General features: G+C 36.1%; 1 protein-coding gene across 4 annotated transcripts in view; it reads left to right on the top strand.

Moving 5' to 3' along the window:
- The window catches only part of CEP192 (centrosomal protein 192), a 65,797-nt gene that overhangs the window by 16,694 nt on the left and 31,913 nt on the right, over nucleotides 1-17,190 (top strand). For 3 of the 4 annotated variants that reach the window (XR_014580647.1, XM_083826709.1, XM_083826711.1), the window contains 13 exons: nucleotides 1,410-1,540; nucleotides 1,971-3,003; nucleotides 3,130-3,256; nucleotides 4,713-4,884; nucleotides 5,858-6,755; nucleotides 8,317-8,465; nucleotides 10,286-10,516; nucleotides 11,702-11,827; nucleotides 12,730-12,873; nucleotides 13,061-13,124; nucleotides 13,773-13,912; nucleotides 14,046-14,138; nucleotides 15,164-15,279. Coding sequence is in view for 3 of the 4 variants with exons in the window: in XM_083826709.1 (XP_083682835.1) it covers nucleotides 1,410-1,540; nucleotides 1,971-3,003; nucleotides 3,130-3,256; nucleotides 4,713-4,884; nucleotides 5,858-6,755; nucleotides 8,317-8,465; nucleotides 10,286-10,516; nucleotides 11,702-11,827; nucleotides 12,730-12,873; nucleotides 13,061-13,124; nucleotides 13,773-13,912; nucleotides 14,046-14,138; nucleotides 15,164-15,279 (3,424 nt within the window). In the remaining variant the exon portion in view is untranslated. The remainder of the gene's footprint in view (nucleotides 1-1,409; nucleotides 1,541-1,970; nucleotides 3,004-3,129; nucleotides 3,257-4,712; nucleotides 4,885-5,857; nucleotides 6,756-8,316; nucleotides 8,466-10,285; nucleotides 10,517-11,701; nucleotides 11,828-12,729; nucleotides 12,874-13,060; nucleotides 13,125-13,772; nucleotides 13,913-14,045; nucleotides 14,139-15,163; nucleotides 15,280-17,190) is intronic. The other variant, XM_083826710.1, reaches the window with a different exon arrangement.

Raw genomic sequence — 17,190 nt, forward strand, 5'->3', positions numbered from 1 at the left:
GAGTTTCTTCCAGAATTTTATATGTAAAAATCACAATATGCACTTTGCGTATATTTTTGTATCAACTTAACAAGCTATCCCTAGGAAATAATTAAGAGTACTTGCTCAGAAGACAAGTTCATATTAAAGCATGTCTGCTTCTCTTGATATAGGTGGGGTAACATCAGTATTTGCGAGCCTGTCTGTAGCATTAATGCAGTGACTGTGAAAAACATCCATCAGATTTTTACGGAGCACATGTCCTTGAAAACAACTTTACAGCCGTTACTTTCTTCATTCTAGGACCTTCCAAATATTTTTTCAAGAATCTCTAATGATTTTTTTAAGTGTTAGCATGCTTAAGTTCACTATAAAGTCTGTGTTTTTGTCAAAAAACAAAACAACAACAACAAAAAAAAGCACAAAACTAGCTAGTAACTGAAGTTTGTGACCACTGTTCAGGTAAATAATAGCTATAACTGTTGCTTTAAATAATAGACAAGTACCCTAATGTGCTCTGTAGTTATTTTGATATGAGTGTTGCTATAAATGGTAGGGGAAGGAGGTTTTTAGATCACTTCATGGCCAGGATATCAAGAGTTATTGGCATCTGATTTTTCAGTAGTACTGGCAATGATCTTTATCAGCAGTGTCAGTATGCAATTCTGCTTTAAGGAGCAGTAGATACAGAAGAAGCTGAGAACTTAGCAACCTGAGGGAGGGTATTACTTGAAATGCTAAGTGTATCTAAGCTCCAAATATCTGCTACAAGCAGAAGAGAAATGAAAAATAAATGCTTCATAATTCTTTTCTTATTAAGCTGAGCACTTTTAAAACTGTTAGTGTTCTAGGAAGTCTGGATGTTTTTCTTTAAGCAGAAATTCCTTTGGTGCTATGGTAGTCTATAGATCTTATCAGAATATCTCCTAGTTTGGGTTTGGTATGGTAATCAAGAAGATTCTTAATGGTTTTGATGGTTTCAGAAACACGTCCTCCGAAGCATAATTCCTCCTAAGCATAATCCTTCAAGTTCATTGCTATCTACCTCTGTCAAACCCTCCAGTGTATGAAAAAAAAATGGCTTTACTCAGATGTAACTTTTCTAGTTTTCTACTGGAGTTGTGTTTGTGTTCATGTTACCTTGCAAATACCGTTTTATGAGAAGATTTGTTTAGCTTGGGCTAATGTGATAAACTACCTGAAAATGAAGAGTAATGAGCATGGTATTAATAACATCAGCTAATTATGTGAACTGAAGGTAGACTTCGAGTATTGCACAGACAACATTTGATTCTTGCAGTATTTGTATTTGTGCCATTATGGCAGTTGTTTTTTCCTACAGAGCACTACAGGAGCATGTGTGTCCAATGAATGCTGATGTTCAGACAATGTATTTATAATTAATTATCCATCTTTTTTTTCTTTCTTAGAAGACTTGGAAACACAAACAAAAGAACATGGAAATTCTACCAGCTGTGAAGGTGCATGGCATAGGATGGACACTGCAGCTGGAATACAAAAAAGCATTAATACAGAAGCAGCTACCCAAAGTAACCCAAAGGTATTTCTTTGTGTTTTCTATTAACTGCAAGTATGAACTTCAACAAAAGTCACTTAACACTTACTATTGTTTCTTTGAATAAGGCTAAATTTAAACGTTCGTATCAACTTGTTCCTTTTATATTGATCATTTGAAATCCTAGTGGGTGCCTCTGTTTGTTAGGCTAACTTTGTTAGAATGCCACGATCCTTTAGAGAGTGAAGTGTTACTATCATCATCTCATTTTCCTTTTTTTCCCTTCCTCATTTGGGTTGACAGACCAAGCAGTTCCACGTAGTGTTTATAAAATGAGTAATTTTCTTGTTGTAGTATTTCTTGTTGACAGTAGATTAGAAATGTAGTAACAAGAAATGTGAATGTATTAGGCAAATGCAAAATCACTTAAATAAATTTCCTAATTTGGTGCTTAACCCAATTTCCTTTGTTGTAGGATGGAATTTATGAGGACAAGTTTGAAGGTGGCTTATGTAATCATTCTGATTCTGTCCTGAGTATTAGCACAATTGCATCTGCTATTGCGAATGCTTCCTGCAGTGCTGATCCTACCCAGCTAGCTGCTATGATGATGGCACTCTCAACCAAAAATAAAAAAACATGTTTCCTTCCTGGAATTATTAAAGAGATGGAACTCTCTGCTAATCATGCATTATCTAACAATGTGGAAAACGGTGCATTTGATATGGAAAAATACCTTAGAAAGACAGATGAGCTTGGACATGAAAGTGAATATGAGAGTGTTGTGAAACACGACACATCTGTCCAGAACTTTATGACTGATGGCTCTTTACTTAGCAAAGTTAAAAATAAAGATGCTCTTCTAGAAGACTTGTTAAATGATCAAAATGAGCAGCAAGAAATAGATAAGCGATTTCTGGATTATTTTCATGCAGAAAATGATACTCAGAATATCTGTAATCCATCTGATGTTTCCAAGCATGATGACAGGACTACTGATAGCATAAAATGTTCAGAAAAGTTGACAGATTTATTAAATAGTAAACATTCACAGTCTTTAAGTGCTGACCTTACATCAGATACGCTTGGTACCTGCTCACCTACAAGAAATGATACACAGACATGTGGAACTTCTTTATCAGCAAAAATAGAAATGTCACAGAGAAGTCTGTTTGCTCACCAGACTGACAGTCTTACTAGCAGATGTTGTACCAGGGAAGATGCAGAAACAGATCAAGCAACAAATGCTGTTCCTGAACCGCTTAATGATTTGGAGAGAAGTACAGGAAACACTGTGTCACTCAGCAACTTGAAACCTGCCAAACAATCTGGTAAATATGTCTTAGTAAGTCCTACAAAAGCAAAGCCTGTGCAGAAATTGAACACAGATGAGAAGAAGCAAAGTCCAAAAATAGAGAAGAGAAACAAAGAGGCCAGTACTGCTTGCAGCGGGAATGTGAAACATGTAACTTTTGAGAAGCTCTCCCTGACTTCCCAGAATAGTACTGGTAAGTGAATCTGAAGAGTAATCCAAAAAGGCAAATGTAACCAGTTATAGAAAAGGCTTTTCTTGAAAACAGACTTGCTTCCTGTGCTTAAATAAATATTGTTATTAAATTCTGCTTATTTACCAGAACATCAACCCATTCTTCCTGAATGTGACTTGCAACCTTTAGAGGATGAGCAGTATAGCTTCAGACCTTCAACTTCGCCCCTCATACACTCTTCTCCTAGTGATGCTTCTGGAACAGCATTTTCAGGGTAAATGTTTTGGATTTTCAGGGTAAATGTCTTGGAGCAGGTTATAAGAATTACTAGTGCTTCATGAGGATTTTTGGGTGATCAAGTTTTAATTGTAATGTTGTCCTTGACCTCAGTTTATGCTTATAGATCTTTATTAAAGTATTACTTCATTCTTAGACCTAATCTTTCTTTTTGCTTTTAATGTGTGTATGGGGGAGCAGTCTTAAGCAATTGTTAACTTTTTATTTTCCTCACTGGCATGATGAGAGAGATGATGGACAGGAATGTGGTTGTTTCTGCTCAGGATTGTCCAGTAAAGCAAGAATACAAAATACCCAGCATGTTAGCTAGTCAGATTCTTTAGATAACTTCATCACAAAAATTTGGATATAAAATACCCTATTTACTTTAACTATTGTTCTAGTGCAATTCATCTACTACAAATAAAGCTATTTGGTTGGTGATTACAATGTCAAACTTTGCAATCATATAGCTAGAACCATATAGACCAATGACGGTGTGGGTGTTTTTTCTTTTTATAAATTACTTGTATTTCAGTCACTTTCATTCTCAGATTCACATCGCTGCTTGTGAGAGAGGGTGGGCTGAAATATTCATATTGCTTTTGAACACTTCATATTTTGAAGCTGCATCTTGTGTCAAAGATTCCAGGATTTCTTAGCAACTGAAAGGGTAACATTATTTAAATGGCCTTCAGTAATAAGAAGTGCTATATAAATTATAAGATTACAACTAAGCCTGTCATGTAGTCTTAAACATATATATTATGACCATAGCCAGTGGCTATGTATGCTGTCCTGAAAAGAAGAGGCATGGAATTGTTTGCCTTAACTTCTTAAGGTCACCGCCTGATATTTAACTACAGTTAGGATGTGGTACGTGACCTTAGAATTACATGCTGCTTGGCGTTTTTCAAAAATCAAAAAGTGCAGAAGTATGTGTATTTATGCAAGTGTGGTTTTTTTTTTGGTTAAAGTTGCCAGTGACTTCAATTGTTTTCATGGTACTTGACACATTTTGTAGAGCAAGAGTGCCTATATTTTCATGTGTGTGAAATGAAGAGAAACTCAACAGTGAACAGGAAATACTGATATGTGATGTCTGGGATGTTGAATGATTTCATTTGGCATTCTTTGTTCTAATTGGGTATACTTATTTCTCTTAATAACTTACTGTGTTTTTTCTATGACCTTAGCATCTGAGCGTAGCTGTGGAACTCTAATGCTTTGCTTTATGAACTCATGTTTAGCGAAAACGAGTTTCTTTTACATCAAAGCCAGGACTTGTAAAGGTTATTTGATAGCTGATTTTTCATTTCTATTGACTGTAGTAAGCAGAATGATGAAGTAGACTGATTTTAAAATAGTATAGCCGTATTATGTAGCATTCATTTCCCTGGGTGTATCATTAGAAATGTATTTTAATACCAGTGTACTTTGAATTTGTTTTTCAGGTCTGAAGCTGATTTTACTTGCACATCGCATTATCCAAAATCTCCTTGCAAGGAGAGCACACTACCTCAGTCAGTTTATTCAAGCCCGAGCATGAGCAGATTAACATATGTCTCCGCATCTGACAGTACACTTAAAAACACAGCTGTAACGCGTGATCCGCAGACACACTGGGTAAGAAAATCTTGATCTGTAATTATGCATTAATTCCCTTTCTTAAAAAACACCCACCTCCCAAAACGAGCTCTTAAATGGTGAATATAATTTTTAACAGTTCATTAGAAAAGCCTTAAGGGTTTCAGAACAGCTTAGTACATACTGTGCATAGGGAAAAGGTATTCTGTTTCTCCCTCTTCTCTCACCCACTCCTGAGTTTTTGGAGATTTAAATTCTGAGCTAGATTTTGATTAGTCACAAACCCTAGTGAATGTGAACATAATCAAACATTCAAAAAACTACTAACCTAAGAAAAAAAAGTTTGTGGGTTTTCTCTATGCATTTTTCTGTATTGCTTATTGAGTCATTCTGTTCTTGGAACACAGTGCAGCATTCCAGTAGCAGTTTGCAGCATCTATATCTGCTTTTGTCACCCCTGAAGCTCCCTTTCTGCTCAGCTTCAGCTGTTGGGAAGAATACTTTTCTTACCCCACCCCTTGAGAAATGTTTATTAATTCCTGTTTTAACTTAATTTTCCCTAAATGATTTCGGGACCAAAACCGCCATTTGTCTATCTCTGACAACCGTTCTGACTGTTTTTACTGCTTTAGCAAAGTGTGTACTCTGAGTGATACTTCTGTTCAGACTTGCAGTCTTACGCTGATTAGGATGATGAGTATTCTTTTATCTCAGTCAGTTGGTTTCTTCAAATCTGGAATCTTTGTTGTGCCTCCCCTGCTCCAAAATGTGTGTAAATGTGGATGGAATTTAAAAACAAAAGCTGAAAACCTCTCTGATAGCATCCATCCCAGTGGAAACTTTTTCAAGTGAAGAGCCACAGATGTTATAAAAACAAAACTCCAGACAGGACTTGACAAACTTGATTGCTTATGTTGGATACAATACTGGTATTAGTGTCTGTCTCATTAACCCTATTTACTTTTCTAGAATTTATAATATTTCTAATAATACTGTATATTTTGTTTACTAGAGTGAAAATGCAAGTGCACTTAGTACAACAATAATTCGAGCCAGCCCAACACCTTCACAGGAACATGCCAATGAAAATGTAGAAGACTACTTGTGCCAAAGAAACCGAAAAGGAGTGCTGTTTAGTGTTGATGAGAAATCAGAAGAAAACGATCTTGCAGCTATTAAAAGAAAACTTGAAGATGAAGTACAGGGCCAAGAACTGTCCAAGGAAGGTTTACCAAAGAATGAAAAGCCGCTTGCATCTATTCCTTCAAATGTAGCAGCAAATCATAGAGAGTTAGACCCTGTTAAATCAGCTTTGTCAAGTAAATTTTGCAGCTTCGAGCCACTTTCTGTAAATGTTGATGCAGAAGTGTGGCAGGATCATACAAACAAAGCACAGAGACAAGGATTACCATCCTTAAATGTATTACCTATGTTTCCTGGCTTAAGAACTTATATTCCATTAAATCAAAACTCATCTGGTGAACAGTATATTCCTATTTCAAGCTTTAAACCCCATGTCGCTACCTCTGAAAGCCAAGCAATTTCTTCTGTTCCCACGTTGCTTACAGGACATTCTCTTGCAACGACTCCATTTGTACAACAGCATCTGGGAAATATGCCACCTACTGGAAGTACAGTTCTGTCTCAGTTTCATGGCTGCAGCTCTGCAGGTTTTGGTCTTCCAGCAGGGCTTCCTTGCTCTACTATCCCAGCAGGACATGTGGAGAATCCAGTTCCAGTAGGAATTCCTTTGGGTTCAAATCTTGGTCCTGGCTCTTTGGGTGCAGCTTCGCTTTGTAATCCACATTCTGCTTCCTGGAACAAGAATATCTTAAACCTGAAATCATTTGCTGGACAACCTCTTGGAACTAGTAGAAAAGAGTGGGACTTTTCGATGTCACCTGGTCTTGGTAAGGCTTTTAAAAAGTATGCTGAAAACATTGCTTTGGACAACAGTGGCTAAAATTATTAAGGTGGCAGTACACTAAGTGTAACCACAACTATTGTTTATGCATCTTTGATATTTTTTAAAATGGTATTGCTAGTTTTTCTTATTTAATCATGTTTTCTAAATTCAATGTCAATTTTTATAGTCCTCCTAATGGTCTTAAAAGGTATTTTTCATAGTCTAAAGAGGCTAGATTTCAACATTCAATCTTTTTACGTTTGTTTAAAGGATCTAGCACTGTCTTCGATCTCATACTTTCTGCTGTTTCTCTGTATCTTGACTTACCCCTAAATCAAAGCAACGTAAATTATTTCAATTCAGAGATTTTTCTTAATCTGATCTGTTTAGTTGTTTTTTCTGATTTTTTTTTCTAGTTAATTTTTTGAGATAAAATGACAAGCTAGTGGGGTTGAAGGTTTGCATTTGTAATACTCTATAGGTGATTTTCTATTTAGTAATCAATAAATCTTTGATCTTGTTAATGCAGTTTAAAATAGTAACACTTGAACAGTTTTACTCCTTATCTTTAATTGCTGGCTTCTTGTACTTGCTTTTGAACTTCTCTGAATATCTGTGCAGTGTAGACTTGATTTTTTGGCAAATTTGATTTTTTTGAACTTGAAATTAAATTCCAGTGATGCTAGTCTTAGTTCATATTTTCACCTTCATGTTTGTGTTTGAATTTTCTGTTTTGGAGGGTTAATAATAATTTGTGGCCTTAGAAATAAAACCTATTGTTCAAGTAACTAAAATTTTACTCCAGGTAAAGTCGTACATGTGTCTTCCTAACTGAGAAGTCAATTTTTTAATTTGACATGAGTACCCATTAGTGGGTTTGTGGATAATTAATCTTTGGCATGCCACAGAACTCTTACCTCATTTTGTTGTCATTATAATGTTGCGTTTCGTCTGAAAGAGTTGTTTTGAATATTTTAGAAGTAAGGACCTCCTGGAAATAAAATACTTGATTTAGGATTTCTTTTTGATTTGGAGATTATTTTTGATGGCAGCATTTCCACAGCAAAAATCTACTCTAAGAATACTCAGTGTTTTCTGTAGCGTAAGCTTGCCTAAACAGCTTTTTAGGTAGCAATTCTACTCTAGTAAAGGAAAAAAAGTCCTTTTTGGTCACATTAAATGTCCTAAAGAAGTTGTGGTATTGATGCTTGTATTTTGGTCGTTCGGGCTACTACTGATTAAACTGTGAAAACAGTGCTTTATATAAGGGGTGTGTGTGTGTGTACACCCACTTTGTGGGTTAGTGACTGCATGGGATGGCCTACTTCCGTAAGTATTTTTGTGTGTGATACTTGAATTCCAAGTTACATGCAAAGAAGTAATTGATTAACATCCTGGATATCAGGCTGGTGGAAAACATTCTTATGTAAACTATAGTTGTCAAATGTTGCCTTGATACAAGGAAGCATTTGGCAAATGGGTTTACGAACTTGATGTGGTGACAGCCTGAGTGCTGATTTGCTTGTGGATACTTGGAGCTAACAGGAGCATATTTTCTTCTGAAGGACATGTAAAAGTACCAGAAGAGCTGAAGTTCCCTAATGCCTGTTGTGTGGGAATTGCCTCACAGACTGCTCTTAGCATCTTTAATCCAACTGAACGGTGGCTGCAGGTCAGCATTGGAATACTCAGTATTTCAGTAAATGGGGAAAAGGTAAGAGTTTTTTAAATAAAGTTGTAAGCATAACACTGTAACCTTATGAGATGTCATACTGTAAAATTAGAGCCCTCTAGAGAATTGTAAGTTCTTTCTGTTTTATAGTTAAGGCAGACAAAAGCAGTGGTACCCTCTTTCAGGCAGGCCACCTGATTTATTCTAATTAGTAGAAATAATAGGGGTAAATACAACATGATGGGGTTGACTTTTAAAATTATTTTGCACGTATAAATTGTGTTAAGTTGTGTAGCTTCCTACTTATTCGTTCCCATCTTTGTGTGGAAAAGAAATTATCCCTAGAAATGCAGCAACTATCCTCTCTGGGGATGCTTTCTAATATAGTTTTTGGAGTTTGCTCCCATTTTTCTCAAAATCTCTGAATCTCGTGTGACAGGATAAGAAAGACTTGGAGCAGGCTTCAAGCTAGATGACTGTGGGTTTTATGTATCTTGTAGACCATAGACTGGATATCTTGGACTTTTTCATTTACTTTTGTCGGCACAGTAATAGTTCCAGACAGAAAAGATCTCAAGAGCATGCCAGTGACTTAGATTAAAAGTCTACCAGTACTGTTTCCTCCACTGATGAATACTCTTTGCAGAGGAGAATACGGCAACAGGACAAGCATAGTATGCTTTGAGCTTCTGACAACTGGACACGTGGGAACTTAGGAGCTAGGTGTTATTTCTGCTCATAGCTCTCAGTGGACTGTTCTCTATCTTGCTAATCTTTTGAAATTGTTTAGGGACGTCCATAGTTCAGTTCAGTTGTAGGTTCTATGCAATTTTTATTTACTGGTCCTTTTTACTAAGAGATAAGACAATAATTCATTTTGTGGGAGTTAGAAGCTGTAATATATAAGCATATTGTACATACGGATCCATGCATCATTTCTTGGTATGTTTATTTTCTAGCAGGTGTAGCACATGTTTTTCCAGGAGAATGACTTCTGGTTTTATTGTCATTTCCTCCTAAGAAATAAAAACAAACAAAATCACTAATCCACAAGTCTGTTTTTGTGTATGTGTAGATGTATATGTACATGGAAGTTTGATTTATTTTCTTACATTTTCATAGTTGCTCAGTATCAATAGGATCTTAGGCAACTGTTCAGAACTCAGACTCTCTTGTACTAGGTGGTGATTTTTTTTATGAAATTACAATGGACAGTCACATCTCAATCGTTTACATGAAGAAATACACGCATTCAATTTGTCTGCTGCACAATGTAATGAAAATTCTTTTTTTCAGTCAGGTTACCTTTGAGATGCACAGAGTATGACTTGCAGATGGTCACTCCTGCTTACAAATTATATATGAATATGTTCAACAGAAACTTTAGGATTTACTAGGCTAGTAAAAAACTAAGGCTAGGATTTACTGCTGATCTCCATCCTATCAACCTTTCCCTTAATCTTCCCCCACACTTCTTCCTCCCATCTTTGGCCAAAAGCACCAAGTAAAATTGGTTTCTTTTAATTATTTTGCTGATTATTTTCTTTCCAAAATCAAAACTCTACTTCTAAATTCTTTTTCAAAAATAATAAATACTATAATCCCAATCCTAATCTTCTAGTAGATGCTGGAAAGGAAACCCCAGCAACTTTCAGGCTGACTAATCTAACTTTTAAAACAAATGCCTACAGTTGGGTGAGATGGAAGTGGGATGTAATTATGATGATGCAAGAATTAATGTTGAACAAAACCACATACAGGATGTTTGTGTTGAGCAGTGGTGCCAGACGAATATAGTAATTTGAAAGAAGCTGTCCTCCAGCAAAAGGCTTGTTGAAATTGACATAGATTTTGTTTTTCAGGTGGATCCTGCGAAATATCAATGTCTTGTGTTCAAGAACAAAACTATCATAGGACCCCATTCTACTGATGACCTGAAAATACTTTTCCTACCTTGTCATTCGGGGATCTTTCAGTGTATTCTCAGCATTTCATCTTGGCCAGTTTCTGCAGATGCTGAGACAATCGTTCAGGCAGAAGCTTTGGCAAGTAGGGTAGTTCTGACAGCAGTTGCTGAAAATCCTCATTTAGAAGTAAGTAGCATTGCGTTTTTTAATTGGAATTTTATGAATACTTTAATGGCTCTGACAAAGAATAGGAATGTGAAGTTGTTCCTCAAAGGAACCTAGAATTTCTTATGTTAGGGATGGGTAGGGAATATAAAAGAATATTTTTTAGAAACTTATAACTACTTAGGAAGTTTTAATTATGGAAGAACACCTAGCTGAACACGAAGAATTCATATACAACTGTGAAAACAATTAAACAGTACTGCTTTTTCATTATTAAAAGAATGGATGAGGTCTTTAACATCTAATGCTTTTTCAGTATACATTACCTACTGTGTTGGACATCATTTAGCATTAAAACATAGTGAAAAGCATTCCAATTGTAAGTTTTATTTTTTCATTTTTTAATTACATGAAGTGGGTTTTGTCATGGTTAGTTATTCCTTTGGGTTTATTTATGGCTGTAGAGAATCTTTTCAGAATAGTTCATAATTAAAAATAAATGGGTATATGGAATGCTTTATCATCTGTCTTACCATAAAAAACAGCTAGATGGGAGGTAGTATACTAACTCTAAGAACTAAATTTGGATTTGTGCAGTTGCACATTTAAGAGTCTGGTCAGGCAGAAGTGTGCATGATGCTACTTTTGGAGGTGTCTCAGCAAATTATGTGGTTGTCTGTGACCTTGCTGACAAAAGTCAAATTGTCAGTATATTAATCACAGCTAACAATTTTTTTCATCTTACCCTGAACTGTTAACCTACTTGGCCTAAGTAAGCATTTTTAACAAGTTTTAATGATATTCTAGTTGAATATATAGGAATAGATGCACTATTTTCATACTTAGTTAATTTGAATTTAACTTTCAATGTAACTTTCGTAAGTAGTTTGACAAAATCCATCGTTGTCCATGTTCTTCATTCAAACTTGCTCCATTTTTAAATTAAAAGTAAACCATACTATACCTCTACATATCTTGTTATCTTATTGAGATGGTAAAGTGTACCAAATAAAAGCTGTATTTTGCTACAGATCACAACACAAAGTATTTTTATAGAAACAAAATTAACCCCTCTTTAGTTATTTTCCTGAAGCTTAACTAGCTAAAATGTTACAGTTAACGTAATGTAGTGTCCTGCTGCTTTTGTATGCTGGTGCATTTTGGTGCTTTTCCATCCTTATGATTTCTGCTTTGCCTTAAAACCAGGTGGAAACAGGAAAACAAGATTATCTGGATTTTGGTGACTTGACTTCTGGCAGTTGGAAGGCTCTTCCACTAAAACTTACCAACAAAACCCATGCTTTTGTGCCAATTAGACTGATTATTAATGCAGTAAGTACAGTAAGCATCTTGTATGTGAAAGTTAACTTCTTGTGATACTGAATTTTAATAAAACCCCTTGTGGTGTGTATGTAAATGAGAAATATGCCCTTGACACTAGATGAAAAATCCCAAGGAGTCTAAAGTTAGTAAGGAAATAATTTTCACTGGGTGGTAATCTGATTCAGCTGTAATGGTACCAACAAAAGCGCTTCTGGAAAAAGTTGAACCTCTTTTTTTCCCCCCTCCTTTTGTAAATCAGCACAGCCACAATCTGTCCAGGTGTTGCATGATTTGAGTCAGTAGTTGAGCAGATAGCGAAAGAATGGTGTTGCCTAAACCTTCCTTTAGAGAAGACGGAACTATTCAAGGGGAAGCTGATGACTGAAACAAGCAGCCTTGCTTCACAGCAAGTTGAACAAGTCCTGTGTTCCTCTGCAGGAGTGAGAGTGAGACTCTGCCTGCTCTCTCCCACTAGGCAGGAATGCCCTGCATTGTAGGCTACAACATGCTCCCCTTTGCGTCTCTGATGCAATGCAGATTCTGCGTTGGTGGCTAGACTGGCTGCTTTTTGTGCTGTCTTGTTCCCTTATGTGGGGACAGCAGGGGAAGGACTGGCCTTATGTTAAGGTTGGATCATCTCCTCAGTGACTGGTCAGGTTTGGCCTTGCGTAGCCAAACTTCTCGAAGCCTTGCACTAATGGTTGTCTCCTTTTACTGCAGAAGGGTTTTGGACTATCTTCAGAATGTTTTCTGGACTGTAGCATACCAACTAAAACTACAGGCTAATCTCTAATTATTTTTCCAGACTAGTTTTCCTGTTTAGAGATGGCCTTACATTTCTCAGCTCTCTCAGTATTCTTGTTAGTGACAATAAGAGTTTTAATACATTAAAAACTTTATTTTGTGTACAGAATGCAGTAGCTTGGCGTTGCTTCACATTTTCCAAGGCACCAGTTAATCCTCCTAGTGAGCAGTCACTCCAAATGGATACGGTTTCTCAGATAGCAGCTCCATCAGTTGTAAATCATGTGATCCATGCAAGTTACGATGGACAAGTAAGTAGTTTGAGTTGACTGATTCTCACTGTTACTGTCTGAAATGAGTTCTGAACATCTGAATTCACAGTAATGATCTCTACAGAGCCTACCTATTTGAGTAGTGTTTTATTGCTACAAGTTTCATTATATTTCTCTTCAAAAATCTGTCTACTCCATGAGATGAGTCAACCAATTTCTTTTTCAGGATCCTGAAGCTCTAACTGTTTGGGTTCTCTTCCATGCACCTAAGAAACAAATTTCTTGTTCAGGTATAGTAATTTGATTTTCATTTTTAACTAAAACAAATTTGACTTTTAATGTATGCACATGTTAAAATTGTAGAAACAGGCTGCAAATTTGAAATTAAACAGTCTTTGGTTTGTGTCCTAATGTTTTGGGTATCATGTTTAAATTTAGTACCTGAAGGAGAAGGCATACTTCTATGCCTTAGTCTTTTAGATGTTAACAGGGGTACTTACGCTTCCATATCAGGCTGTATAAAGTGATTATCTACTTCAAGATGTGTGAAATTCCCTCTTCTTTTGCTGAGGGGAATTAAATAATCGCTTAAGAAAATGCTGCAATATGGATGAGAAATTTGAAAAAAAAAATCTTTTTTTTTTTTTTCCCTGGCTTCCTCAAAGAAATAGTATATCAGCTAGTTTGGCTAGTGTGCTTTTTGGTTTGCTTTAGAAAATTTCAGCCATATTTGGCAGAAAGGGAAAAATCTTAAATAACATCCTGTGAGACTTTACCTGTAGGTTTGCGTGTTGTCAGAGTGATAGGGAGAGCTTATATCAATATCCCCACTTGAGAGTAAGGTGTCTCAGTTCAGCTACTGATCAACACGTCCATAGGAATGGCCTCTGCTGCTAGCATACTTGCTTGAGTTCTGTGATTGATGGAGTTGTTCCTAGATCCCTTGGGTCCAGCGGATGAATTCTTGGCAAGAGTTGATGTGGAATTGGATAGTCCGGGACCTAGCAGTGTGATTAAAAGTATTCCTCTTCGAGCAAGAGCTGGAACAGCGAGGATACATGCTCCAAAGGACTTACAGGTTTGCATGTATTTACAAAGTATGTTCTAAGAATAGTTTGCTTCTTCCAGTAATATGTTTTTATAATACATTATATTTTATATTTTTATATTTATATGTGTACACACATACATACACAATTTTCCATTTCTAGACAATACATCTGTCTACTGCTGTGGGTTCAACAGCCAAACAGCAGCTGCCATTGAAAAATGCTGGAAACATTGGTGTATACTTGAAAGTTAAGGTAGGCTGGCTTCTCCATCTTGAAATCATGTGTTTTGTGCCATTAATGTATTTGGAAAAAATAGTTAAGCCTTGAGATCCTAGCTTAACTGGTTTACAAGTTGACATAAAGAGAATGAAAGATAACAGATGAGTTTGTACAATTGGAAAAAACAGATGAGAATTTTGTTGCTCAGCTTTGATAATATTTCTTTTAACAAATATACTTTTTATGTATCTTAATGAATAGATTTTTAACAAACTTATAATGTGTAGAAGTAGTGAATCCTGCACTACACAGCTGATGTTAATTAGCTCATGAAGTAAAGTTTCTTTAGAACAAGTAGGAATATTAGCATTGGTAAATGTTTTTTATTATTATTTTTTTAATAAAGCTGCATTAGTTTTCTATAGACAGCTTGCCAAGTTAGGTATGAAGCTGAGTTCTTTTCAGGTATATACGTTCTTTTCACCTTACTATAATTTGTCTGAAAATCCCTGGAGAGTCTGGTCCCATACTGAAGGGTAATGACACATTTGAAACTAGCACTTTGAGGTCAAAAAAAAAGGATCAGTTAGGTCCTATTTTAGTTATATATATATATATATATATTATGTACGAGTGTAAAACAAAGTAGATGGCTGTAAGCACAAAATTTCTTGGAACAGAGGCCATGGAGATAGGTGCATGAGTAGTGCCACAAAACTTATGTTAATGTAATGTTAAGAGTTGGTACCCTATGTTGAGGCTAGTGCTGTTACTTAGCTAGTAGTGTATCATTGCCATGTTGTAGTTACTATTCAATTCTTTAAATCTCCTCGTGGCTCTTTTACTGTTGTATACACAGTTGTCTTCTGCTAGAGATATTTATGCTGTCCAACTGTTGGAAGAATTTAGCTTGTGTGAGATGGTGTGAAAAAGTTCTGAAGCTGTCAGGTATATCTAAGCTATCTGAATTGCATGTATGACAGAGGGACAGCCAGATTGCATTGTATGTTCTAAAAGTATTTACTGCCCTTAAATTAACCTTCCCCATTCACCTTCAGACATCAAATCAGGACAGCTGCTTTGCTGTTGAACCAGGCGATCTCTTCCTTCTTCCTGAAGAAGAACGAGAAGTGACTGTGATGTTTTTTCCAAAAACTGTAATGTCTACACAAAGGTAACATAACTGATTTTATGCTGCCTATTTTAAATGGTTACTTTCAACCTTATGGTCATGAACAAATGTCTCCCCAGCAGGGGACACTGTGGAGAGAACTTTACCTTGCATTGCTTTCTTGGTTCCCCATTCATGACTAGATTTTTTGCTAAGAATCGCCTGTTCCATAGATTCCCTGCCTCATTTGCTGTGCATAGCTTTAACATGTAGGCAATTTTCCTTGTCACAAATCAGCAGCTATCTTGAAACTTGTTGTTTTAAAAACAAAACAAAAACCAGTAATTCCCTCAGTACCTTTTGTAGTACTTGCTTCTAAAGTACAGCAAAGTTTTAAAGTACTTAACTTGTGCAGCCCCTTCAGTACCTTCCCTTTCCTTCATCTAGTTGAGACAAGGGAAATAATTTTTCTGTTCTACAACTGAAAACCTGAAGCAGAGATCATCAAAAGTATTAATTTTGGCTGCTGTAACTGAACAGAGGTTACTACATAAATCTTGTATAATACTAATGTGTGTATTCAACTTACAAATGGAAAATATATGAATAATTACACTTATATATAAATAATCTATATAGTTTATAATAAATATAGTTTTAAAATAGTTTAATAAATACTAGTTTAGTATAAATAATAGTATAGTGTATATATGGTATAGTAAATAGTATAAATAATAACAGTTTAATAAGTATAGCTTATAATAAAACTTCCTCTAAAATAGCAAGAATAGACAAAATCTGTCCAAAATATGTTCAGCTTCACCATCTAGCTTAATTGGGCATACCCAGTGCATTAAATTAAAAGCTAAGTTCTGTGCTAATGACAGTATGATCCTAATGGATAGGCATGCGAAGTGATTGATCTGTGCTTTCCTGTGGCCTTGTGCATAACTGCTTTGCTTTACAGCCTCTAGGTGCTCAGCAGGGTTAGAGCCTTTTAAGTTCACTTGCAAATGCTGCCAAATGACTACTAAACTATCTAAAGCAGTAATGAGAATTCCTGTTCCCTGCTGATGGGATACAGGACTGTCAGTAGGCATCACGGGAATTCAAGGACAGCTAGACAGAAGTTCTTGAGTTTCATTCCTGGCTTGAAGTGGGTCTATGCTATAGCAAATTCTTCAGCCTGTTCCTTGTGAGCTTGGTATCCTTACTGCCCTCTGCTTTTTTTTCTAATGGCTTTTTTCCTCTTTTTGCTTTTTTGAATGTTTGTTTCTTGTTCCCTGTATCATTGGTTAGATAATTTCAATCTTTACTTCCTTCCCTATATATACTTTAGTTTTCTTGTTTTATTTCTCTGCTGATTTTCTGTCTTTTTTACTTAGGTGGCACTTTGGCTTTCCTTGTTCTTCTGCTTTCTTTTTTTTTAGTTTTCCCTCCCAGTTTTGTTTGATAGTTTGGTCCAAATTTTCTATTCAGTACTAGCCTATTTCATTCTAATTCATTATTTAAATCTGCACCCTTGATGCTCTCATCCGTCTATTTCTCTGCTTTGTCTGAAGAAGGCAGTAGTCATCCGCACTGTGCTTGTGTCCTGCCGCATAGAGGCTCTGTCATGAAAAGCTAGCCTTATCCATAGGCACACTGTCCCAGGAAACAAACTGAAGAAAGAACCTTGATTTTTGTGGTTTAAAATGCTATGGAATTTTGAAATTCCTGGGTGTATTGCACTTGTGAAACTTCACTGAAGCTTTACAGGCATTACAAAAGGCATTTCTGTACTGTACAAAGAGACAACCAGACTTCATGGTTTCTCTCCAAGGTTAGTCTGTCAAAATAATCAGAAATCAGCATGGGCAAAAAATATTTTCTTTAGCTGTAGTCTCTGAAACACTCAACTGAGCCATGCCCAGATGAAACACTTCAGACGACAGTATGAGGTACGTGCAGCACACATGCCTGTAGCCTGAAGGA

This window comes from Anser anser (assembly GCF_964211835.1).
Source record: "Anser anser genome assembly, chromosome: 2".
Lineage (NCBI taxonomy): Eukaryota > Metazoa > Chordata > Aves > Anseriformes > Anatidae > Anser > Anser anser.